The sequence below is a fragment of the Mustela nigripes genome, chromosome 14, assembly GCF_022355385.1.
Source record: "Mustela nigripes isolate SB6536 chromosome 14, MUSNIG.SB6536, whole genome shotgun sequence".
Taxonomy (NCBI): Eukaryota; Metazoa; Chordata; class Mammalia; order Carnivora; family Mustelidae; genus Mustela; species Mustela nigripes.
The window spans coordinates 30,685,938-30,713,681 of NC_081570.1; the positions used below are offsets into that span (position 1 = coordinate 30,685,938).

The following is a 27,744-nucleotide window of genomic DNA, read 5'->3' on the forward strand; positions in this document are numbered from 1 at the left end:
CATTGTGCAGATGAGGCAATGGAGGACAGAGGAATCCGAAGTCTTGTGATTGCCCAGGGTCTTAAGGCAAAAAGTGACAGAGCTAAAATTCACATCCAGGATTTTTGACTGCTAATTCAGTGCTTTTCTTCTTTGGTTGTTTTCTTGGTACAGGGCAAGAATTCAGATTGTAATCTTCTGCCACTGAGTCCACTACGCCAGAGTTGTATCTCCTATGAGAAAGGAGATAGTGGAATAGGGAGTTAAATATATTTTGTAATAATCATTATGGGCATTTTGTTAAGAAACTAAAAAAGAGGTGATACAAATAAAAAGAATTAAGATAGCAGTGAGGGTTTTGTTTATTAATTTAAGTAGAGGAGTTTTGTTTTGTTTTATTTTTCATACGTTATAGATTAGAGATTTTAGCCTCAGTTAAAACAGATGTATTTCTTAAAGAACAAACAGCCAATTTTTTTCTTGTTACAGTTAATTTCTTTGCCTGTAATGAAAAAGTATCTGCTAATGATACCTAGGTTTTCAGGGCAAAGAAATGTATTAAATCACATATGGGATGTGTTATAAGTTACAGAGGTTTTTGTGTTTTTTTTTTTAAGTTTCAGATGTACAGTATAATGATTCAACATTCCTATACAGTACTCAGTGCTCATCACAATAAGTGTAGTCTTAATCCCCTTCATCTGTTTCACCTATCACCACTCTTGACTTTCCCTCTGGTAACTACCAGTTTATCATCTGTATTTAAGAGTGTTTTTTCATGTGCCACTTTTTTTTCTTTGTTCATTTGTTTTGTTTCTTAAATTCCACATATGAGTTAAGTCATATGGTATTTGTCATTCTCTGCCTGATTTGTATTGTACCCTCTAGATCCATCCATACTGTTGCAAATGGCAAAATCTCATTCTTTTTTATGGATAAGTTATATATAGATAGATACTACAAAAAATGTATATTATATAAAATATATATCATATATTTACATATATCTCACATCTTACACATTTGTCTGTTGATAGACATTGGGCTGCCTCCTTATCTTGGCTATGGTATATAATGCTGTAATAAACATAGGGGTGCACATATCTTTCTGAATTAGTGTTTTTGTGTCTTTTGAGTAAATAGTAGTAGAACTGCTGGATCATATGGTAATTCTATTTTTAATTTTTTGAGGAACCTCCAAACTGTTTTCCAGAGTAGTTGCACCAGCCTACATTCCTACCAACAATGCTTGAAGTTTCCTTGTTCTCCACATCCTGGCCAATACTTGTTATTTCTTGTGTTTTTTATTTTAGCCATTCTGGCAGGTGTGAGGTGGTACCTCATTGTGGGTTTGTTATTATTTTATTATTTAAAAAATTTTAAGCGAATACTCAAGCGGAAGGGAGGGGCAGAAGAAGAGAGAGAGGGAATCTTAAGCAGACTCCATGCCCAGAGTGGTGCCAGTGCTGGGCTCCCCCTCATGACCCCAATATCATGACCTGAGCCGAAATTGAGAGTCAGACACTCAGCTTGACTGAGCTACCCAGGCGTCCCTCATTTGTGGTTTTGATTTTCCCTGATGATTAGTGATGTTGAACATCTTTTCAGTGTCTGTTGGTCATCTGTGTGTCTTTAGAAAAATGTCTTTTTTTTTCATGTGTCAGAGATACAGAGAAAGAAAGAGCTAGAGCAAGAGAACACAAGCAGGGGGAGCAGCAGGCAAAGGGAGAAGCAGGCTCCCCACTGAGCAAGGATTCTGATGGGGACTCATTCCCAGGACTCTGGGATCATGAACTGAGCAAAGGCAGACACCTAACTGACTGAGCCACCCAGGCATCCCCTCTGCCCATTTTTGAATTGGGTTATTTTTGTATGTGTTCCATTGTGTAATTTCTTTAAATATCTTCTCCCATTCAGTAGCTTGTCTTTTTACTTTGTTGATGGTTTCCTTTACTGTGCAAAAGCTTTTTATTTTGGTATAGTCTCAGTAGTTTAATTTTATTTTTGTTTCCCTGGCCAAAGGAGATTTATCTAGAAAAATGTTTCTCTGGCTGATATCAAAGAGATTGATTACTGCCTATGTTTCCTTCTAGGAATTATATGGTTTCAAGTCTCACATTTAGGTCTTTAATCCATTTTGAGTTTATTTTTGTATACGGTCTAAGACAGTGGTGCAGTTTCATTCTTTGCATGTAACTGTTGGTTTTCCCAACATCATTTGTTGAAGAGATTGTTTTTTTCATAGTGTATATATTCTTGCCTCCTTTGTTATAGATTAATTGACCATGAAAGTGTAGGTTTATTTCTGGGTTCTTTATTTTGTTCCATTGAATAATGTGTTGATTTTTGTGCCAATATCATACAGTTTTGATTCCTATGGCTTTGTAATATGATCTTGAAATCTGGGATTGTGATACCTCTAGCTCTGCTCCTCTTTTTCAAGACTTCTTTAACTGTTTGCCTTCTTTTGTGGTTCCATGCAAATTTTAGGATTATTTGTTCTAGTTCTGTGAGAAATGCTATCAGTTTTTTAATAGGGATTACGCTGAATGTGTAAATTGCTTTGGGTACTATGGACTCTTTTTTTTTTTAAGAGAGTGGGAGGGGTTGAGGAAGGGCAGAGTGAGAGGGAGAGAGAATTCCCAAGCAGGTTGCACACCCAGCATAGAGCCTGACACAGGGCTCAATCTCAGAACCCTGAGATCGTGACCGGAGCCAAAATAAGAGTCATGCTTAACTAACTGAGCCACCAAGGTGCCCCAGGTAGTGTGGACATTTTAATAATAATTGGTTTTCCCAACTCATAACCATGGGATCTTTCCATTTGTTTATTTCGTCTTCAATTTCTTTGATTACTGTTCTATAATTTTTAGAGTACAGGTCTCTTACTTCCTTGATTAAGTCTTTTCCTATGTATTTTGTTCTTTTTGGTGTAACTGTTAATTGGGATTGTTTTCTTAGTTTTTCTTTCCACTATTTTATTAATGTATAGAAATGCAACAGATTTTTTATATATTAATTTTATATCCTGTGACTTTACTGAATTCATTTATCAGTTCTGATAGTTTTTTAGTGGAGTCTTTAGGGTTTTCTGTATATAGTATCATGTCATTTGTAATGATTTGGATACCTTTTTTTTTCCTTTTGTTGTCTAATTGCTGTGGCTGGAACTCTCAGTACTGTATTGAATAAAAATGGTGGTAGTGAATCTTTGTCATGTTCCTGATCTTAGAGGAAAACCTCTAAGGTGAAATGCCAAACATCTAAAGAACAGTTAGTACCTATTTTTCACCATTGAGTATGATGTTTGCTGTGGGTTTTTCATATATAGTATTTTTTATGTTGAAGTATGTTCTTGGCTAAATAAACCCACTTCATTCAGAGTGTTTATCATGAATGGACATTTTGCTTTGTCACATGCTTTTTCTGCCTCTGTTGAGATGATTATATGGTTTTTATCCTTCCTCTTATTAATGTGACATATCATGTTGATTGATTTGTGAATATCGAATCACCTTGCATCCCTGGAATAAATACCACCTAATCATGGTGAGTAGTTTTTTTTTTTATGTATTGTTAAATTTGGTTGCTGATATTTTGGTGAAGATACTTGCATCCTTATTCATTAGAGATACCATCCTGTATTTTTCTTTTTGTGTAGTGTCTTTGCCTGGTGTTGGTATTGGGGTAGCACTGGCCTGCCTTATAGAATGGATTTGTAATCTTTCCATCCTCCTCTGTTTTTTGGAACAGTTTAAGAAGAATAGGTACTAAAACAGATGTTTGGCATTTCACCTATGAAGCCATCTGGTCTTGGACTTCATTTGTTAGGAGTTTTTTGATTACTGATTCAGTTTCACTGCTATTTGTTGACATTCACATTCTCTATTTCTTCCTGATTTGGGTTTAGAAGATTATATGTTTCTAGGAATTTATCCATTTCTTCTAGGTTATCAAATTTATTGGCAGGTAGTTTTTCATAATATTCTTTTGTAATCCTTTGTATTTCTGTGGTGTCAGTTATTTCTTTCATTTCTGATTTATTTGTACCCGCCCCTTTTCTTTTTTAAATGAGTCTAGCTAAAGGTGTGCCAATTTCGTTGATTTTTTTTTTTTTTTTAAAGAACTGGCTCCTGGTTTCATTGATCTGTTCTATTTTCTTTAGTTTCTGTTTCATTTATTTCTTCTATAATCTTTTTTTATTTCCTTCTGTCTACTGGCTTTGATCTCTCTTCTTTTTATAGCTCCTTTAGGTGTAAGCTTAGGTTCTTTGAGATTTTTCATGATTACAAAGTAATTTTAAAACTGTAGTTACACAGTTCTTTTAATATTCCTGATAGAGTTTCCCCTTTAGAGTGACCCATCCCATAACTTTTTCTTTCTTTCTTTCTTTCTTCACTCAGCCACATTAGCCCTTCCAAGGATGTTAGTGGCTCTAGGATTAATGCTGCTCTGCTGCAGCAGGAAGGGATTAACAGGGATTTCCCTTTTATTGGCCTCCTGAGGAGCTGTAATGAGTAGAGGAAAGAAAATATAAGTCACTTCACACTTTGTTAAAAGTAAGCTTATTCCAAGCAATTCAAAGGAAAATAGGATCTAAAATTTTCAGATTTGGCAGCATTTTTTTTTAACCCTTTTGTTGTTTTCATAGGTGTTTGTTTTGTTCTTGGGACATTGGAATTAGAATAGCTATAACATAAAATGGTGAATTTTACTAAAGAAAATGAAACTCAGGAATTCTGTTTAGATAGGATAGATTCTTTTGTTGTGCTAGAAATTTCCTGTATTGAAGATAGTGGGTATATGGACTAGGACTATTTGTCTAGAAAAGAAAATTTCTTTAAATTAAATGGTATTTTTTATAGTCGGTATTTGTAAAAATGTGACAAAACTGGAATCTGACCAAAAAAGTCACTTATTTTTATTTTTTATTAATTTTTTAATTTTTTTATAAACATATAATTTATTTTTAGCCCCAGGGGTACAGGTCTGTGAATCGCCAGGTTTACACACGTCACAGCACTCACCATAGCACATACCCTCCCCATTGTCTATAACCCTACCACCCTCTCCTGACCCCTCTCCCCCCAGCAACCCTCAGTTTGTTTTGTGAGATTAAGGGTTTCTTATGGTTTGTCTCCCTCCCGATCCCATCTTGTTTCATTTTTTCTTTCCCTACCCCCACAACTCCCCATGTTGCGTCTCCACTTCCTCATATCAGGGAGATCATATGATAGTTGTCTTTCTCCGATTGACTTATTTCGCTAAGCATAATACCCTCTAGTTCCACCCACATTGTCGCAAATGGCAAAATTTCATTTCTTTTGATGGCTGCATTGTATTCTGTTGTATATATATGCCATATCTTCTTTATCCATTCATCTGTTGATGGACATCTAGGTTCTTTCCATAGTTTGGCTGTTGTGGACATTGCTGCTATAAACATTTGGGTGCCCATGCCCCTTCAGATCACTACGTTTGTATCTTTAGGGTAAATACCCAGTAGTGCAGTTGCTGGGTCATAGGGTAACTCTATTTTCAACTTTTTGAAGAACCTCCATGCTGTTTTCCAGAGTGGTTGCACCAGCTTGCTTTCCCACCAACAGTGTAGGAGGGTTCCCGTTTCTCTGCATCCTCGCCAGCAAGTCATTTCCTGACTTGTTAATTTTAGCTTTTCTGAACAGTCAACTTATTTTTAAAAACATGCACTGGGGTGCCTGGGTGGCTCAGTCAGTTAAGCATCTCCCTTCATCTTGGGTCTTGATCTCAGGGATCCTGGGATCGAGCCCCACATTGGGCTCCTTGCTCAGTGGGAAGACTGCTTCTTCCTCTCCCTCTGCCCCTTCCCTCACTTGTGCTCTCTTTCTCACTCACTCTCAAATAAGTAAAATCTGTAAATAAATAATTGTATGTATGTATATTTGTCTGCCTGCCTGGCTGCTTTCGGCTCAGGTCATGATCCCAGAATCCCATTTTGGTCTCCCTGCTCAATGGTAAGTCTGCTTCTCCCTCTCCTTCTGCCCCTCCCCTCTGCTTGTGCTGGCGTGCACTCTCTGTCTCAGGTAAATGAATAGAATATTTTAAAAGAGAAATTTCGTTCAGAGGTATTTATAAACCACAATAAAATATATTACTTTATAGCAGTCACCACATTATTGATTTCAAAAGGTATATTGCTTAGCTTATTCATTAACCCTGGCCCAAATGAGTTTTGGCTCTCTGCAAAAATCAAAGATGTGTTGGAGGAATGAGTTTCTTATAGCTGTTTACAGTGGTAGTGTTAGAGCAGCCACTAAAATAATAAAGATAACCATTTTTGAATGGGACAGTATGCATAAAGATGTGTAATTACTATTGCTACTTTTTTATTTTATTTAAATTCAAGTTAGTTAACATATAGTATATTATTAGTTTCAGGGTTGGAAGTTAGTGATTCATTAGTTGCATATAACACCCAGTGCTTGTTTATATATCAGGTGCCTTCCTTAATAAGCCCATCATTACCCACACCCACCCCCAGCAACCCTCAGTTTGTTCCTTGTAGTTAGGAGTCTCTTGTGGTTTGCCTCCCTCTCTTTTTTTTTTTTATCTTACTTTATTTTTACTACTGCTGCTTTTAAAATAAAGTTCATACAGATGAACCTTAAACCTCCACACAAAGTTTGCAGCAAGTGTTTGATAGGTTGACCTTTGCTTGCTTGCCTCTTTTTTTTTTTTTTTTTTTTAATTCATTTGACACAGAGGGAGAAAGAGAGAGGGACACAAGTAGGCAGAGTGGCAGAGACAGAGGGAGAGGGAGTGGGAGGAGCGGGCTCCCCGCTGAGCAGAGAGCCCAGTGATGCAGGGCTTGATCCCAGGACCCTGGGATCATGGCCCTAGCTGAAGGCAGACTCTTAACTGACTGAGCCACCCAGGTGCCCATGACCTTTGCTTTCTTAGAACTGAGTTTAAATCTTGTATTTTGTACATTTGTGTTTTTCAGATGTAATTTCATGCCTGTTCTCTCCCAGCTTAGACTATGATGTACCAGGGTCGACATATATGTTGCCCTCAGTGCCTGTCAAAGACCAGATGTCCATATATGTTTCATTTAACCCAATTTTGTTGGAAATAAAGAGTAAAAAAAAGTGGTCATGAGAATCAGCTACTGTTTTTGCAAGAGCCGCCTTTAGGGATGGTTACTCCTTAATTCCAAAGTTTTCTTTGCCTTAATCCCCAAATGCCTAAATTCTGGGTATCAGTGTGACATACTAGCTGGACTCCACGGGCTTCCTGTTGTGCCATAACACAGTGTAGCTTAAAGCTCTTGCTGGGTAGCTAGATCTCTGCCAAAATATGTTTCCCACTATTAATAGAACTAATTTCCTTTCCAGTTTTTATGAATTTGTATATAATTTATTGACTTATGGTAGGCAAGGGGCTAATCTGAGGCATTGGGTTAATAAATTATCTGAACACTAGAAGCATCCATATAGTGGAATCATTTTCAGTGTATTACTTAACAACTATTCATTTTTTAAAATCATGTGAGTGTGGTAATTGAAGAAGTGTTTGTCCTTCCTAGTGCTGCATATACGATCCAGCAGGCTGAGTTACTGTTTATTGGTGGTTTCAGTTTTCTAGTGTGCAGATTTGAATGGATGGCATCGTAGCATTTTTAGGAATAATACACTGTTTGTTTTGGTTTCATTCAGGCAAGTTTATATGTTTGGGTGGGTAATAGCAGTTCTAAATTATTGAATTGTAATTGTGTAAATAATGTATAAAAACAAAATACATGATAAAGATGACCTTTTTTGGTCATGGTTATTTGGATTTAAGATAACTATAGCTTGAAATATTTAATCAAAACCACAATGAGATATCACCTCATGCCAGTCAGAATGGCTAAAATTAACAAGTCAGGACAAAATGACAGATGTTGACGAGGATGCAGAGAAAGGGGAACCCTCCTACAAAGTTGGCAGGAATGCAAGCTGGTGCAGCCGCTCTGGAAAACAGTATAGAGTTTCCTCAAAAAGTTGAAAATAGAGCTACTTTACGACCTAGCAATTGCACTACTCTGTATTTATCACGAGGTTACAGTTGAAGTGATCTGAAAGGGCACATGCACCCAAATGTTTAGAGCAGCAACGTCCACAATAGCCAAACTATGGAAAGAGCCTAGATGTCCATCAGCAGAAGAATGGATAAAGAAGTGGTTGTATATACATACGATGGAAGACTATGCAGCCATCAAAAAAACCCTGAAATCTTGCCATTTGCAACAATGTGGATGGAACTAGAGGTTATTATGCTAAGCGAAATAAGTCAGTCAGAGAAAGACAATTACCATATAATCTCTCTGATAAGAATTTGAGAGGCAGGGCAGGGGTTTGTGGGGGTAGGGAAGGAAAAAATGAAACAAGATGGGATCGGGAGGGAGACAAACCATAAGAAACTCTTAATCTCACAAAACAAACTGAGGGTTGCTGGGGGGTGGAAGGGTAGGAGGAGGGTGGTTGGGTTATGAACATTGGGGAGGGTTGTCCTATTGCGAGTGCTGTGAAATGTTTAAGCCTGATAATTCACAGACCTGTACCCCTGGGGCAAATAATACATTATATGTTAATAAAAATAATTTTTAAAAATATTTAATTTGGAATAAATCAAGCCCTAGACATACTGATTTATTTTATTAAAAATGTATTTATTGGAGTTGGAGAAAGAGCACACACAAGTGGGGATGGGGTGGGGTGCAGAGAGAGAAGAAGACCCCCTGCTGAGCAGGGAGCCTGGTGCTGGGTTCAGTCCCAGGACCTTGAGATCGTGACCTGAGCTGAAGGCAGACACTTGAGTGGCTCAGTTGTTTAAGCATCCAACTTTTGATTTTGGCTCACAAGTCATTTTTGGTCATGGGATCAAGCCCCGTGGTGGGCTCTTTGCTCAGCAGGGAGTCTACTTGAGAGTCTCTCTCTCTCTCTTCCTCTGCTTCTCCTCCCTAAAATCAAAAAATCTTAAGAAAAATTATTTGAGGGGCGCCTGGGTCGCTCAGTGGGTTAAAGCCTCTGCCTTTGGCTCAGGTCATGATCCCAGAATCCTGGGATTGAGCCCCGCATCGGGCCTGCTTCCTCCTTTCTCTCTCTGCTTGTCTCTGCCTGCTTGTGATCTCTGTTAAATAAATAAATAGAATCTTTAAAAAAAAAAAAAAGAAAGAAAAGAAAAGAAAAAGTATTTGAGAGACTTTAATTCTCAGCTTTACTTAACAGTTTATTAGATTTGCCTAACTTTAAACCTCTAGCTGGTTGATGAATTTTAGATCCTAGGTATTCCTTATTTTTTTTCTCTTCATAATCCGATTTTTACTGGTTTTGGTAATTTTGTTCTTCTCAGATAGGATTTATTTTATACATTATTTTGATTGAACTCCTTTTTATCCCTGAGCATGTATAATTCTGTTTCCTTTGTTACTCTGAATTTTGCACTATTCTCAAAACTTTTTATTACTCAGGTACTTAATATCTAAAAGAAGCAATCTTGTGAGTTTAAAAGTGAATTACTTTGCCTGGCCCATCCCAATTACTTGCCTGGCCAGTAGCTATTTTCAAAGGAGACCTGTCTCACTTTTTAGTTTCCTGGTTAGAAAGCAACAGTAGTCACCAACGACAAATATTTAAAGGCATTTCAAGTTAATTTTATTTATTTCAACTCAAATTTGTCACTATGAAATATTATAAGCTTTCATCGTGCATCTTTTAAGGTGTATATCCATTTCAGTCTTTGAGACAAGTTTTATATGTTTGTAAGAATTTCATTATATGAGGGGCACCTGGGTGGCTCAGTGGGTTAAAGCCTCTGCCTTCTGTTCAGGTCATGATCCCAGGGTCCTGGGATCAAGCCCCGCATCGGGCTCTCTGCTCAGCGGGGAGCCTGCTTCCTCCTCTCTCTGCCTGCCTCTCTGCCTACTTGTGATCTCTGTCAAATAAATAAATAAAATCTTAAAAAAAAAAAAAAAGCATTTCATCCTATGAAAATCCAGTTTACCTCTTTATAAGTTCTGTTAAATATGTTTATTTTCTGTTATAAAAAGATATACATTCATTTGTTAAGCATTGTATTTGTGCCCAGCTTCCTAGAATAGTGTTTTAACAGCAGTAAGATATTAGTGTTCTAAAACTGGCTTGTGAAAATAATAATTTTTTAATGAAAATTATTTAACAAATATTACCCAGTAGATATTAGAGCACACAAAAAAAGTCCCTTTTTTTTTAAGTGATAACATTCTTTCTTTGGTTTTACTAAGTAACTTACCTTGCATTCATATTTCACATTCATATTAGCATTTTTATCACAGGCATTTTTGAGTTTCTGGTGCTTTTCCTTAAGAGTATTCTCTTAACCCATTCAGTGCTTTTAATTAATTTAATCTTTCCAACCTTTTGTTTCCATTAATGAATATTTGTAGGATTCTTGTATTTTAGCCATTTCCAAGAATGCAGTTTTACTAACTGTATTAGTAATATTTAAACATCCCCAAGTACATGCCTAAGTAGCATCATAACATTTTAGAGCTGGAAAGGAGCAGGAGATCAGTGTGGAGAAGTGTACTGTTAGGATATTTATTAGTTGTGTATATTTTCTTAGCACTGTAGGGATATCTGATGATCCCTGCCCATTAGGATAAGGTTTAATTCAGTCAATATAATTACCAGTGTAAGGGGTAAAATCTTTTGGAACACAGTGGGATCTAAGTGTTTTAAAATGTCAACATAAAGGGGCGCTTGGGTGGCTCAGTCAGTTGAGTATCTGACTCTTGGTCTCAGCTCAGGTCTTGACCTCAGGATTGTAAGTTTGGGCCCCTTGTTGGGCTCTACGCCTAGCCTAGTGTGGAGCCCACTTAAAAAAAAAAAAATGTCAACATAAAGGGAGTAGTCTTTGTTGTTTTTACTTTTCCCCGCCACAAAGAAGAAAGAAGTGGTGGAATTTTCAGGGAGGATTCTCAGCAATTTTACCAGTTTGAGAGGACACAAATAGGGAATAATAATAGCTTCCTCCCCCCTCTTAGATTTTGATTGCTATTAACTTATTTTTATAAATAAACAGAACACAAGAATGGGGTGGGGAGGTGGACAGCAAATACCAGTTACTTTAAATGTTTTACCTTAATCTTTCTTTTTATAGGGAATTGACTCTCTTTTGGAGTAAACTGCAAAGAAGAATTGACCCTTCTTTAGACACTTTTTTGGAGCGCTGTCGTCAATTTGGTGTCATAGCTAAAACACAGCAGCATTTATTTTGCCTGATTAGAGTTATACAAACTGAAGTGAGTAATTTTGCTTTTTTATGATTGTCCTGAAATGAAGAAATGAGTGGGGAGATAACTTCTCAGGCAGCTCCTCTTAGATGAGAGAAATAATGGGCTTTAATAAGATTTGGAATTGGACATACCTACCCATTTCTGCATATTGATCTTCTGGGATCCACAGCTGTTCTTAATGGAAAATAGTGATTTGAGGTGACCATTGTAGGAAAGGAAGGTTATGTTTTGGGGCTGTCACCTCAGTTACCCTATATCTACTTTTACTAGAACAGTTTTCTGTTTTTTATGGAGGCATGTTTGCCTATTAAAATAATTTTTCATAAATGAAAATATAATTGGATTTTTAATATTTTCCTTAAGAATGGAGTGATACATTTTCTAACTTTTAAAATAATAGAACAGTTCTAGAGTTAATTTTGTACAAATTATAAACTTTGGTTTAAATCAAAAGCAAATATTTATTTCCTGAAGAGAAATAAAGTGCTATATATAAAGCCTTGTGTTTTGAGGTCAGCCCTATATATGTATTGTATTAAGACTACCAGCCTGGAGATTCAGGATGAATCTTCTCCTGTGCTCTATTTTTATGTTGTTTTTAGTATCTGCTCATGACTGAGCTCTCAGTATACCCATATCTGTAGTGGCTAATGGATATGTTTTATGGGTTACTTCTTTGACAACATCCAAGGATTATTTATACTGAAGTCAAGGCACAGTTATATTTTGATACATCCTGCCTCCTTTAATGTTGTAAACATCTGTATCCTATACTTTATTTGAAATATGTTGTTCTGGTCTTCTCCGGTGAAGACAGGAAAAGGTAAAACATTAAGAGCAAATTTGTGGTCAGATAAGTTAGGTGGCAATTATTTCTAATCACTGTGAATGCAGTTGTATCTCCTATCACAGAAACAACATGTACAAATAATTATATTTTAAAAATTAGTTTTAGAACTGGTGTTTTAAAAGTTTTGTAATCTTTAAGGAAAGTATTAGTTTTTTTTATTGCTTCTTAAGAAATTACCACAAACTTAGTACTTAAGACAACACACAATTGTTAGCTGCAGTTTTGTATGACACAGTGTAGCACGGTGTGGCAAGGTTTGCTGCTCAGAGTATCACAAAGGTGAAATCAGGGTGTTGGCCAGATTGTTTTCTTACCTAGAAGCTTTGTAGAAAATCCGCTTCTAACTTCATTCTTACTGCTGACAGAATTCAGTTTCTTTCGATTGTAGGACTAAAGTCCTTATTTTTTTGCTGCCTGTCAGCCACATTGTTTTCAGCTACTAGAAGCCTCCCTGCATTTTAAGCCAGCAGAGGTACAAGGAATTCTCCTAATTCGAATCTGACCTTCTCTAAATCTGACTTCCAGGCCTAGATTTAAAGACCTTAAATGTTTAGGTCAGGCCCCCCTAAGTAATGCACCTGTTTTAAAGATCAACTCACTTGGGACCTTAATTACACCTGCATGGTCCTTTTTGCCATATGACATAATCATAGGAATGGGTATCATATTTACAGGATCCACTTAAACTTGAGGAGATCATTCAAAGGTGAGGGTTACTTGGGGTCATCTTAGAATTCTGCTTGCCATGAGGAACCACAGAGAATGGGAAAGCTACTTGAGGACTAGGGAAAATGGGTTTCTGACACAGGCTAAGGAACTTGCTATCTACTTGCATAACCAGAACCCATTTCTCTTTAATCCTAGTCTTAGGGTACTTTCCACTATAATCATTATGGTAAGTAGCCTGAATGGTAGAAAAGATGTGGACTGGTAGGTAGAAGGGGGAGTGAGTGTAGAATTACTTTCAAATTAAGAGACTTGCCTCTAGGTTTGTAGAGATGATCTAACCTATTGCAATTAAGATCTAGTTCTGTAATGAATGGTAGATATCCCACAAGAATAGTGGTCTAAAGAAGATGGAAGTTTCTACCCCTCTCATATAGGTAGATAATCTAGGCAGACAGGCCAAGGATGCTTTTAATGGCAGAAAGCCAGGGGTTTTTTTGTCTGTCTGCCATCAACACAGTTTCCATCTCATTCTAAGACCTATATATTCTAATCCTAGGTATCATGTCTCCATTCTAGATAGCACAGTGGCAGGGGATGAGGAGAGAGGGGTAAACCACACAAACCACACTATGATACATCTTTTCCTCACTCCCTCCAATACACATACACATGGCCATATGTATCTGCAAGGGAGAGGAGATAATGTTTATTATTTCAGATTATTTTGTAACCAGATAGAAAGCAGGCATTCTGTTTTTGTAGCAAAAGAGGGGAGAGGATATTGGGAGATAACTAGTAACCAGTGACATAGCCCTTGGAATGGAATATGTTAATGATGCTAAAAAGGTTGTGTGGAGTTTAGGCCTCTTGGAGGAGGCAACTGTGAGTATATAATGGCGAGGGCTTTATAATAGTACCTCTTTATTTTCTGGGCTTCCATTTTCTATAAAGAGCTTATACCAGATCATCACATAAAGGTGATGGGGCACCTGGGTGGCTCAGTTGGTTAAGCATCTGACTCTTAGGTCAGTTTAGGTCTTAATCTCAAAGTCATGAGTTCAGGCCCCGAGTTGGGCTCCACACTAGGCATGGAGCCTACTTTAAAAACAAACCAAAAGGTGCTTGGAATTGTTAGACTTTAAAAATAGTATAACAGAATGGATGTAGATGAGGTTATATTTTGAAATGAAAGTAACAAGAAGAGGGATCATCTTGAATCCAGTTTATTTGGCCATATGGGCCCTTTATGGTGGAACATGCGGTGCTTACTGTTTGCAAAACAAGACTTTGTCTAGTTTAATTCCTTCTCTTTAGTAATGATGAGGTTGAAAATTGGAGGTGTGTGACTTGTAAGGATCATAAACCTAGTTTGTAGCATAGTGAAGACTGGCCATAGGTCTTTAGACAAATTGCATAATGTGATAGAAGATTATCACTTCTAAATCAGAGCACAGGGGACTTGGAGGGTCTGATAAGTTTTAAAATAACTCATAGGTTCTCAACAAATTATTATTTAATAATTTGGAAGACGAAGATAAACAGCAAAGAATGCCCATTCTTTCTTTCTTTCTTTCTTTCTTTTTAAAGATTTTATTTATTTATTTGACAGAGAGAGATCACAAGTAGGCATAGAGGCAGGCAGAGAGAGGGGGGGGAAGCAGGCTCCCTGCTGAGCAGAGAGCCCGATGTGGGGCTCTATCCCAGGACCCCGAGATCATGACCTGAGCTGAAGGCAGTGGCCCAACCCACTGAGCCACCCAGGTGCCCCAAGAATGCCCATTCTTTCTTAAATAGCCAAATTTGTTTGAAATGGTAAAATCTATGAAATCGCTAAGCACTTTTCAAAAAACAGTCTAAAAACACTGTTATCCGTTCTGAATAGTTATAACAAGAAGTTACTTGTTAAAAGAGTGATGAATAAATTAGAATTAGGATATGGAATATGGAGCTGAATTTTGAAGGCATTGATGGACATGACTAAATTGATTTTAAACCAGGTAGCTGAATAAGAGTGGTGTGGCATATTATATACAGAGAACATAGATTATAGCCATGTTAGGTAACCTTTGGAATTCTTACTGGCTATAAAGTGGTTAAGAACTGAGGTCATGCACAAAGATTGCTTTAAGTTTAAATCCTTTTTCCTCTGCTCACTACTTGGTGATTTTGGGCAATTAACATGATGAGCCATGGTTTCTGCATCTATAAAATGGGGATAATAGGGGCACCTGGGTGGCTCAGTGGGTTAAAGCCTCTGCCTTCGGCTCAGGTCATGATCCCAGGGTCCTGGGATCGAGCCCCGCATCGGGCTCTCTGCTCAGTGGGGAGCCTGCTTCCTCCTCTCTCTCTCTGCCTGCCTCTCTGCCTACTTGTGATCTCTGCCTGTCAAATAAATAAATAAAATCTTAAAAAATAAAATAAAAAATGGGGATAATATATGAAAAAAAGTATTTGGAATAGTACCTAGAATGTAGTAAGGGTTCTATAAATTGATGATAGTTGTTTCTTTGTGTTCCTAGAATTTGGAATGGTGCCCAACACAGAATAATTGCTTAACAAATTGATGACCAGTTTGAACAGTAGAACTTATCCTCAGTCATTTTACATAGTATTCTGATGAATACTTAAGATGTGCTAACAATGTAGTAATTATATTATCTTACTTCATTTTTAGAATAATGTTAGGAGGAAAATCTGATATTATCACTGCTGTTAGCATTTTATAGATGAGGCAGCAACAGCTTGGGAGTTAAGAACTTGTCACTGCATTGAAGCTGGGGTTCAAAGGCCTTCAAAGTCTGACTGAAAATTCTGTGCTCTTGGGGCACCTGGCTGGCTCCATTGGTAGAGCATGCGAGTCTCGATCTCAGGGTTGTGAATTTGACCGCCACTTTGGGCATAGAGATTCCTTTTTTATTTGTTTGTTTGAGGTTACTTTTTTAAAAACTTTGTTATGCTCAAGTATTTTAAGCCACTGGGCCATATAATTCCACTTGTCTTTGTTTATAATATTTTCACATTCTATTTCAGCCTCTCACATAAGTTGTTAGTATGCACTAGCATTTTATCACATGACCAGATCTTTTTCCTGATTTTTGATTGGTTCTGAGAACCTGTTGCTATAGACAGATTTTTAAATTTCTGTTGTTTTTCCCATGGGAAGCTGAAATACATTACACCTATAGCTAATTAGTACTAAAGTACTAATTTCTTTAGGAGAAAATGCGGAGGTGCCCTTGGGTGGCTCAGTCAAACATCGGGCTCTTGATTTTAGCTCAGGTCATGATCTCAGGGTTTGTGAGACCCAGCCCCACATTGGGCTGGATGCTGGGAATGGAACCTGCTTAAGATTCTCTCCCTCGCTGTGCCCCTTCCCCCTCTCTTTAAAAAAAAAAAAAAAAGGTGGGGGAGGAAATTGGGAGAATCATTTATTTTAGCCTTAAGATTTTGAAAATACCCAGCTGTTCATTACACATGTGTTTCTTCAGTCGAATTGATTCCCAAACTCACTTTTATACAGGTATTTCCTCTTATACCCATTTAAGCCCTGTTCTTCCTAACCAGCTTAAGACAGTTCTTTTTTGAATCCTTCAGTGACTTTATTTATCCTGAGTTCCTTTGAGTTCGTGTACTTTATTGTTTATACATTTGACATATATTCCTTAAGGGTTAGAGATTGCTTTGGTATGCAGTGTCTTATAAAGTTGGACATTCTATAAATGTACATTGTAACTGTTCATGGTTGTAACATTTAATCCAGTCCTTTGCATGTTGAGACAAGGAAGGATCTAAATGTAACTTGCAGGAAGAAAGATTAAAGATAAATTTAAGAATTCTAAAAGCTTTGAGATGCATATGTCTTACTAGTGAAAGTTACGCAATATTTCCGTAATGAAAAAGAATAGTAACTCCCCTCTCTTCTCCTCCCGTTTTTCTTTATAGGCACAAGATGCTGGTCTTGGGGTGTCAATTTTACTATGTGTCAGAGCTCTTCAACTCAGATCAAGTGAGGATGAAGAAATGAAGACATCAGTCTGTAAAACAATTGCTTGTCTTTTACCGGAAGATTTAGAAGTCAGACGAGCCTGTCAGCTTACAGAATTCTTAATTGAACCCAGTTTGGATGGATTCAATATGTTGGAAGAACTGTATTTGCAGCCAGATCAAAAATTTGATGAAGAAAATGCACCAGTTCCAAACTCTCTCCGATGTGAGCTCTTACTAGCTTTAAAGGCCCACTGGCCTTTTGATCCTGAATTTTGGGACTGGAAAACTTTAAAACGACACTGCCACCAACTGCTCGGACAAGAAGCCTCCGATTCTGATGATGATCTAAGTGGCTATGAAATATCAATTAATGACACAGATGTTTTAGAGTCATTTCTCAGTGACTATGAGGAAGGTAAAGAAGACAAACAGTATAGAAGAAGAGATTTGACAGATCAGCATAAGGAGAAAAGAGATAAAAAACCCATTGGTTCTTCTGAAAGATACCAGCGGTGGCTTCAGTATAAATTTTTTTGTTTGTTATGTAAGCGGGAATGTATAGAGGCCAGGATTCTTCATCATTCTAAGATGCATATGGAGGATGGAATTTATACCTGTCCGGTTTGTATTAAAAAATTCAAGAGAAAAGAAATATTTGTTCCTCATGTGATGGAACATGTTAAAATGCCACCAAGCAGAAGGGACCGCTCTAGAAAGAAATTACTGTTAAAAAGCTCTCAAAAAGGAATTTGTCCCAAGAGCCCCTCTGCAACCCTGGAGCAAAACCAGTCGTTAGATGAACAAGCCAAAGGAGAGTCTCATGAATATGTCACATTCAGCAAATTAGAAGATTGCCACCTGCAAGACAGAGATTTGTACCCATGTCCTGGCACAGACTGTTCCCGTGTATTTAAGCAATTTAAATACTTAAGTGTGCATCTTAAAGCTGAACACCAAAATAATGATGAAAATGCCAAGCACTACTTGGATATGAAAAACAGAAGAGAGAAGTGTACTTACTGTCGACGACATTTCATGTCTGCTTTTCACCTGCGGGAGCATGAACAAGTGCATTGTGGTCCTCAACCATATATGTGTGTATCTATAGATTGCTATGCAAGGTTTGGATCAGTGAATGAACTACTTAACCATAAACAAAAACATGATGATCTGCGTTATAAATGTGAATTAAATGGCTGTAATATTGTTTTCAGTGACTTGGGACAGCTTTACCACCATGAAGCACAACACTTTCGGGATGCATCTTACACATGCAACTTTGTTGGCTGTAAAAAGTTCTATTATTCCAAAATTGAATACCAGGATCACCTCTCAATGCATAATGTTGAAAGTTCAAATGGAGATGTGAAGAAATCGGTGAAACTTGAGGAGGCTGCACCAAGTGAAAAGCAAGATTGTATTGATCAGCCCCATATACTTGACCAAACTGATAAATCGCATTTACCGGAGGATCTTTTCTGTGCAGGATCAGCTAGTTCTCAAATAGAAACTACAGAAAATCTGAAAGAAAACAGTGACAGTAATTCTAGTGATCAGTTAAGTCATAGCTCTTCAGCTTCCATGAATGAAGAGTTAATTGATACACTGGATCACTCTGAAACCATGCAGGATATATTATTATCTCATGAGAAAGTCTTCATGCCCTCCAGTTTAAAAGAAAAATGTTCCAATGTGGCAGTTTGTTTTGATGGGACTAAGTTTACCTGTGGTTTTGATGGCTGTGGGTCCACATACAAAAATGCAAGAGGGATGCAGAAGCATCTACGGAAGGTTCATCCATACCATTTCAAACCCAAAAAGATAAAGACAAAAGATCTCTTTCCCTGTTTGGGTAATGAACATAATCAAACAACTGAAAAGTTTGATGCAGAACCTAAACCCAGCTCAGATACAAATAGTGACTCTCCAGATGAAGGTCTTGATCATAATATCCATACTAAATGCAAACGAGAATATCAAGGTTATTCCTCAGAAGCCTCCATTTGTGCTTCTAAAAGGCCGTGTACGGAGGATACCATGTTGGAACTCTTGTTACGCTTGAAACATTTAAGCTTGAAAAACTCAATAACACATGGATCTTTCTCAGGGTCATTGCAGGGGTACCCATCCAGTGGTGCTAAGTCTCTTCAATCAGTTTCACCTACTATCTCAGACCTTAACTTCCAGAATCAAGATGAGAATATGCCAAGTCAGTACCTTGCACAGTTGGCAGCTAAGCCTTTTTTCTGTGAGCTTCAAGGATGCAAATATGAATTTGTGACCAGAGAGGCTTTGTTAATGCATTATCTTAAAAAACACAATTATTCAAAAGAAAAAGTCCTTCAGTTAACCATGTTTCAACATCGGTATTCCCCATTCCAGTGTCATATTTGCCAAAGGTCATTTACAAGAAAAACACACCTTAGGATTCATTATAAAAATAAACATCAAATTGGCAGTGACAGAGTAACTCACAAACTATTAGATAATGAAAAATGTGATCATGAAGGCCCATGCTCAGTAGATAGATTGAAAAGTGATTGCTCCACAGAACTTGGCGGTGATCCCAGCAGTAACTCTGAGAAGCCACACTGTCACTCTAAAAAGGATGAATGCAGTTCAGAAACAGATTTGGAGTCATCCTGTGAAGAAACAGAAAGTAAGACCTCTGATATTTCATCACCAATAGGTGGCCATAGAGAAGAACGAGAAGGACGAGAGGGACGAGGTAGCAGGAGAACTGTTGCTAAAGGAAATCTCTGCTATATTTTGAATAAATACCACAAACCATTCCATTGTATCCATAAAACTTGCAATTCCTCATTCACCAATCTTAAAGGCTTGATTCGTCATTACAGAACTGTACATCAGTACAACAAAGAACAATTGTGTTTAGAGAAAGACAAAGCAAGAACCAAAAGGGAACTTGTCAAATGTAAAAAGATATTTGCTTGCAAATACAAGGAATGTAACAAACGCTTCCTATGTTCCAAAGCTCTTGCTAAGCACTGTAGTGACTCTCATAACCTAGACCATATCGAAGAGCCTAAAGTGCTTTCCGAAGCTGAATCTGCAGCAAGGTTTTCCTGTAACCAGCCTCAGTGCCCTGCTGTTTTTTATACGTTCAGCAAGTTGAAGCACCACTTGATGGAACAGCATAATATTGAAGGAGAAATACATTCAGATTATGAAATTCATTGTGATCTTAATGGCTGTGGTCAGATTTTCACCCATCGCAGTAATTATTCTCAACACGTATATTACCGACATAAGGACTATTATGATGATCTGTTTAGAAGCCAGAAAGTGGCAAATGAAAGGCTACTGAGGAGTGAAAAGGTGTGTCCGACGGCGCTCGCTCAAGGGCATGGACATCAGACTACCAGGAGATCGTTTAATGCTAAGGCTAAAAAATGTAGTTTAATCAAAGAAAAGAAGGCACCAATTAGTTTTAAAACAAGAGCTGAAGCCCTTCATATGTGTGTGGAGCAGTCTGAGCACACACAGTATCCCTGCATGGTTCAGGGATGCTTATCTGTGGTGAAGCTGGAGAGCAGCATAGTGAGGCATTATAAACGTACCCATCAGATGAGTAGTGCCTATTTAGAGCAACAGATGGAAAATCTTGTTGTCTGTGTTAAGTATGGTACCAAAATTAAGGAGGAGCCCCCTTCTGAAGCAGAGCCCTATATAAAGAAAGAAGAAAATAGCTGTGAATCAGAGCACACAAAGCACAGCCATTCCCCAGGTGACAGCGTGCCTGCGCAGAACACGGATTCCCTTCATCCAGGCGAAAGGGAAGGAGGTCAGAAAGGATGTACAGAAAGCAAACCAGTGTTTGATGCAGATAATCTGCTCTACAGAGGAACTTTGAAATGTAATCATAGTTCAGAAACCACTTCTTTGGAACAATGTAATATAGTTCAGCCTCCTCCTTGTAAAATAGAAAATTCCATACCTAATCCTAGTGGGACTGAAAGTGGGACTTACTTCACAAGTTTCCAGCTGCCTTTACCAAGGATCAAAGACTCTGAAACTGGGCAGCAAAGTTCAGGGCAAGAAAACACTGTAAAAAATTCAACCCATGTCGCAAAAGAGAATTTTAGGAAGCATCCACAGCCCAGGTCATTTGATTTGAAGACTTATAAACCTATGGGATTTGAATCTTCATTTCTGAAATTTATTCAGGAAAGTGAAGAGAAGGAAGATGATTTTGATGATTGGGAGCCTTCGGAGCACTTAACATTAAGTAATTCTTCACAACCCAGTAATGACTTAACAGGGAGTGTTATGGCAAATAATATGGTGAATGACAATGACCCTGAAGTTGACATACCTCATTCTTCCAATGACTCTGCAATTCATGAGAACCTGACTGCAATCCCACCTTTGATAGTAGCTGAGACAGCAGCAGTTCCTTCCTTGGAAAACCTGAGGGTTGTATTGGACAAAGCATTAACAGACTGTGGAGAGCTTGCCTTAAAACAGCTTCATTATCTTCGGCCAGTGGTTGTCCTTGAAAGATCTAAGTTTTCCACACCAATTTTAGACTTGTTTCCAACAAAAAAGACAGATGAGCTTTGTGTAGGAAGTTCCTAAATAGCAATTTTGTTTTAGAAACAGACTGGCTCCAACACTGCAACATGGGGACAATTGCCAACTTGAACAAAGGCTGAGAACCAGCCACACCGTTGTTTAGGGTAGAATAGGCTGTGTATTTACATGAATGTATAATATCTATGTCAGCAGTATTGGCTGAGTCCATTAGCTCTCCAGTTGGTTTATTGATTGGGGTTTTTTTTGTTTGTTTGTTTGTTTATTAAAAAAATGGAACTGTACTCTTGTTTGGTGCTAATTAATACATCAAAATATATTGGGGCTTCCTTTTTCAAATTAAGTGTGCATGATTGTATATGGAACAAATACTAAGATCCCAGGGTGGGAGGGCTAGGGAAAGGGATATGGAGTTCTTACTTGACTTGAATGTGCACCTGAGGGTGCTTTGTGTAATATATTGTACACTACAGCATCTTATATTTTTTGAGTTGAGTTTCAATAAATTACAATTTTTCACCCATTTCTTGTTTACTCATAATGAGTTTTCATGCCATACATAAACTGCACTTGTATTTTCTGGAACGTGCACTAGTATTTTGCCCCACTAGTTTTTTGTTTTTATTAACCAAACCACTTAGATCAAGCTTCTTTCTGAATGACTATTACCTTAAAATTTTTTGTGCAAAGAAAATACTGAAATTGAGGAATTAGCTCTGGGAGTCAAGGTAACCCCCAAAAGAGGATGTCCAGGAGTTGTTCAGGTAGAAGAAAAGTTGTCTGGATAGAAAGCATAACATGATGGGCATAGATGGTTGCAATCACGTTTCCAGGGAACTACAAAGAATTTGGTAGGCTTCAGTGAAAGGGGAGCGCTGAGGTGATGAGATTATTACAGAGCTAGCCCACCATGAATGCTAAGGAGTTTGGACCTGAGTCCACAGGCAGCTGAGAGCCTTTGAAGGATTTGAACAAAATAACATAATATAACTTTAATAATGTTAAATTAATAATTTGTAGATCACGAGCATGATTTGAGGGGCTGAGAATGGAAACCGATACTAAGACTGTTGAAGTATGAGAGGCAAATGTGATGAGGCTTTATACTGACAGCTGCAGAACAAGAAAAGAGGAGATGAAACTGAGAAATTTAAAGAAAGGGTTGCTGGGCCTTGGTAGGTGAAAAAAATACTTTGAGGAAGACAACGATTTGGTAGTGATGGCATCCAACTGAGGAGGAAATTCAGAAGGTGGAAATGAATTTGGGGAAGAGGATGGAAAGCCAAGATGAGCTTGGTCTTTGGATGTGTTGAGCCTCAGTGGATTGTAAGCCATGTATGTCTGCTGACAAAGAAAGCAGTGTGTTCTTACAAATAATGGCAGCTTTATTCTCTGTTCTTGTGAGATTCTCAGTCACTTTCATTAGCTAGCAGTGAAGTGATTCAGACACTCCTAACATCCCTTTCCATGTCCGTGGTTAGGATTTTAAGATCTTTTCTCTGACTCTTAAACCTTGTTCTTTTGTTTTGTTGGCTCTTAAGGAATTTAATTCTGCCACCTCTTACTCTTAAGTCTAAAGCATACCCCTGCCCTGTAGTTTCTTGGTTCAGATTCCAGTAGGTAACAGAGGGCTCTCAAATAAGAATCTTTTGCAAGGAAAAGTAGCAGAAGCCATGGAACATCTTAGAGGCTAAGGCTACTACTGACTCCTTGGGACCTTTAGCTAATTTCTGTTGGCTTGTTTACTCATCTGTGAGGAGATAATAGTTTAGCCTCTTGAAAAAGTCACTCTGTGATCTGAGTATGAGAAACATCTGGTGGCTTCATTCTTAAAATTCCTTATACTAGAGATTTTGAGCCCAGAACAAGAGAAAGTTGCTAATTTGCTTAAGACTGAACTACATCCACTCAGCTACCCCTAATTTCTATCCCCTGAAAGGACCAAGTGAGTCTGTTTGTGGTGGAACCAAATCCTATTTTTCAGAACTCTTGAAAGTTTGCTTCAAGTGCAAGCCAAAGTGGTTCATCATAAGATTACTTTCTGTTCCCACTGGGGCATCTTGCTTTATTTGATTTTTATTAAAAACAGTGTTTTATGTCAAATGTAGCATGTGCAGTTCTATGATAATACAGAAGGTCAGAAAATTAATTCTTGTAGCTTTTAGGACTCATTTTTACTTGATGCATCTTTGGGATTTGTCCCCATGCTGGTACAAATCTGGAAACAATGGCTTCGTTTTTAAAGCCTTTTTTATTTAAAGATTTTAATTTATTTATTAGAGAATGGGGGAGGAACAGAGGGGACAGAAAAACCAAACTCCACACTGAGCCCAGAGCCCATGCAGGGGGCTGAGATCCTGAGATCACGACGTGAGCTGAAATCAAGAGTTAAAGGCTTAATTGAGTCACCCAAGTGCCCCTCAGAGCCTTAAAAAGGCTTGAATTTTAAAAATTCGAGAATGCCCCCTAAATGATAGGTATAAGTTGGGAGTGCCCAAACTTTTATTCTATCCTTTTACCCAGAATTCCCTGTTTCAGTGTTTCCCCTTGTTCATGAACACGTGTGAAAGAGGGTGGGGAATGATGGAGAAGAAAGTTTTTGATGAGTATTCTAGAGGTTCCATCCCAAATCTATCCTCTCTTCTTTGTCCCAGGTTGCCTACTTCTGACCTGCATTGCCAACACTGGAGGATGGAATTAGTCATTAACCAAATACTTAAGTGCACCCATATTTAGAGACTGTTTCAGATGCTTTGGGTGATAAAAATACCAAAGTAAATTTGTCAAAGCATCTTCCAGTGTGAAGCTTTCATGTGAGGTCTGGGGTAGCTTAAACATTGTTAGTCGTTGTGTGATAGTGGACCAGCAGTATGGGCATCACGTTGGAGCTTTTGGAAATGTTGACTGTCAGGCCAGATCCCACTCCAGACCTTCTGTCCCCAAATCTGGATTTTAGTAAAATCTCTATAGATGATTCATAGGCATGGAAAAATTTGTGAAGCAATGACTAGAACAAAGTGGAAAGTACTGTGAGAATTCAGGATAATAAGGATAATTATAATTACACTTTTTTTTGTTAAGAGAGAAAGCACAAATGGGGTGGGAGGGGCAGAGAGAGAGGGAGAAGCAGAGCCCACCTCAACAGGGAGCCTGACGTAGGACTCAGTCCCAGGACCCCAGGATCATGACCTGAGCTGAAGGCAGATGCCTAACTAACTGAGCCATAGATTTTCTTTTCTTTTTTTAATATTTGTTTGACAGAGATAGAGAGAGATCACAAGTAGGCAGAGAGCCAGGCAGAGAGAGGGGGAAGCAGGCTCCCCGCTGAGCAGAGAGCCTGATGCCGGGCTCGATCCCAGGACCCTGAGATCATGACCTTAGTCGAAGGCAGAGGTTTAACCCACTGACCCCACCCAGGTGCCCCTGAGCCATAGATTTTCTTACTGAATTTTCATAACTTCTGTATTGGTACTTTTACCCTCATTTGACAGATAAAAACTTGAGGGTGAAGTGTTTTGTCTAGCTGATAAAAGCTGGGTATGGATGGAGATTTGTCTCCCAATTTCTTTCGACTGGAAGGATATCAGGGGAACTTCACGTGAAGGAAGAACATTAGAAAGTTGCAAGTGGCATTTAAAGTACAAAAAAAACACAGTTCTATAATTAAACCGAGCATATTATTTATGGAAGTGAATAATGGGAGATAAAGTTTGAAGTCTAATTAAAATCCAGGTAATGCAAATCCAGTTCCAATCATATCTATTGTTGACATTTCCTCATTTGAGGAAAGAGGAAAACTTTCATTTCTGAGAGAAACTTGTAAAAGTCGGGAAAGTTGCTCAGTCCCTTCTCCCCACCTCCCACCCCTACAACAGACTGTGGTACCTCATGGCTTTATCCTGCTGACTGAGGGGCAAAACCTTCTGTTAGGCAGAGGTGAGTCTGGAAAGAGTGCCCCCATCGTAATCTTACTTCGTCTACACCTGCAGGAATAGATTCTGTGACAGACTGCATTTGGAGGTCTGAACCACTTTGAGAAAGGTAACCAGAATAGGAGATTTAAAAACCCGTCAACATGTATTTGACAGGTTTAGCCTGGAAAATAGAAAAGAATGGAAGTGCAGCAAAGATATATCCAAATATTCACTTAAGCCCGTGACATCTGCTAGCTCCTGGGTGTTGAACATTGACACAGTAGGTTTCCTGCATTGTGGAGGTTAGAGTCTCTTAAAGAAGATAGTCGTCTTCTATCTAAAGAAGATAGACAATCAAAAGTGCTGTGGCTGCGATGGGACCTCAAAAAAGGCCAGGAAAAACTTCCTTGAGGAAGTTATGTTTGCACTGAAACCTGAAGAACCAGTAGAAATTAGCCACCAAGGTAATCCTATTGTGCGCTAATGCTTTGTGGTGTTTTCATGACACTGAAAAGTCTGCTATAGCTGGTGTTGAGAGTAAAGATGGGAAAGAGAAAGGAGAGGAGTCTGGGTAGGTCAACAGCAACCAGGTAGTTTAGTGTCATGTAACCAACTTCTACATTTTGAATTCTGTTTGAAAGGCAATGAAGAACCTTCTGAAGGTATGAAAGTAGGCATTGGATGAGTCATTAAGCTGCAACGTATGCCAACAAGTCCTGAGACAGTCTGATGTGGAAGACTATTGGGTGGAAGTAAGTGACTGCTGGCTGGATGGCTGGATAGATGGATGGGTGGCTCTGACTAAAGGTGGGCTGAGATGCCTTGCATAGGGGTAATTCTTCACTGGAGGTTTTCAGGTATATAAGAAGGCAGTCAAACTATAAATGGGCTTTTCGGACTAGCTTCTTTTAAGGCACTTTACACTACTGAGATTTATAATACCTTGTATTTGGTCATGGATGTCACTACAGATAATAGTTGCAACTTACCTGTATTGGTAGCTTGTTCTTTTATACAAATTACCAAATTCTCATTACAGGCCTACAAGGTAGGAATTACTACCATTTCACAAGTGAAGATATTAGGACTCAGGTTAAGTATAATTTGCTTAAGGTAACAAGGTTAATGAATAGGAGAGCCAAAAATTTTAACCCAGATCCATTGCACTCCCAAAGGCCTATCCTCTTAACAGCTACTCGATAAAGATTCTATCTGAACAAGGATACAAATACAGTAATAGGCACTTGATTAATGAACAGATTAGGCCATAACGATATTTAGAATTCTTCCAAGGGACTTCATAGTCACCGAATATTTAATGTCTGCTCTGTGCCAAGCCATAGAGTTACAGTAGTCAGTAAAAGGGACATGGTCCCCGTGTTCCTTAGGTTTACAACAGTCAGGGAAGACAGATGTGAAGCCAAAAATTGCACAAATAACTATAATTGTGTTAAGTGCTTTAAAAGTGAAGTGCGAGGTGCCATTTAATAAGGAGCTCTTCTCTAGTATGGAGAGTCTCAAGTAATGATTTGATTGTCACATGGGCTCCTGGGTGGCTCAGTGGGTTAAGCCGCTGCCTTCAGCTCAGGTCATGGTCTCAGGGTCCTGGGATCGAGTCCCGCATGGGGCTCTCTGCTCAGCAGGGAGCCTGCTTTTCTTACTCTCTCTCTCTCTCTCTGCCTCTCCATCTACTTGTGATCTCTGTCAAAACAATAAAATCTTTAATTGTCACAGCCCTATCTTTCTCCAAAGTTTCTGGTTACCATTCTTTAATGGTTCCTGACCTATGTTTAACCTGTAATAGCCAAATCCAAAATCTTATCTGAGTCATTATTATGCCTTCCTAGAGAGGATTCTGACTGTTGACATTCACTAGCAGTCTACGGGTTCAACATCAGTAGCAGTCACTTGTAAATCAGTACGGTATTTCACGCTGTCATAAGTACTACATTTCCAACAGCACACTAGACTCTGTTTTCTGGATGTATCTCTAACACCCCAAGCAACTTGCCATACCACCCCTTCCTGCAAGAACAGAAAAACTATTCCTCCTAACCAAGCCCCCCATTACTGTTATTTCAACCAGAATGAACAAATTGGAATAGCATCAGACAGTATTTTTCTAAAAATTGTCATAACTGACCCTTTCTCCTCTTCCTTTTTGCCTCTCCCCCTCCTATTGGTGCAAATCCTCATTTGGATTCTTGCTGTCTTCACAATTGATCTCAATTTAGAATATAAATGTGTATGAGCTCTTTTCTTGTAAGTGTTTTGGGTGCGGACCATACATACTATGTTTTCATACCTCCTTGCTGAATGTAGATAGGTACTAGTCAGTAAATAATTGTTTTGATAACATGCCATATAAGTTATTGTATAGCACACTATAGTTTACAAAGTGTTTAGAAAATTATACCATGTTTCTAATATAAGCTTTGCAAAGGATGTGGAATCCCCATCTGTAAACAGATAAGCAAAATGAGGCTCAAATATAT

At 38.3% G+C, this 27,744-nt stretch overlaps 1 protein-coding gene across 1 annotated transcript in view; it reads left to right on the top strand.

The window, feature by feature from the left end:
• RLF (RLF zinc finger) overlaps positions 1 to 21,858 on the top strand; it is a 94,993-nt gene extending 73,135 nt beyond the window's left edge. Inside the window, exons 7-8 of the mRNA XM_059374261.1 lie at positions 11,140 to 11,281; positions 16,737 to 21,858. Coding sequence (XP_059230244.1) covers positions 11,140 to 11,281; positions 16,737 to 21,380 — 4,786 coding nt within the window. The 3' untranslated portion in view covers positions 21,381 to 21,858. The remainder of the gene's footprint in view (positions 1 to 11,139; positions 11,282 to 16,736) is intronic.
• Positions 21,859 to 27,744: the final 5,886 nt, after the last annotated feature.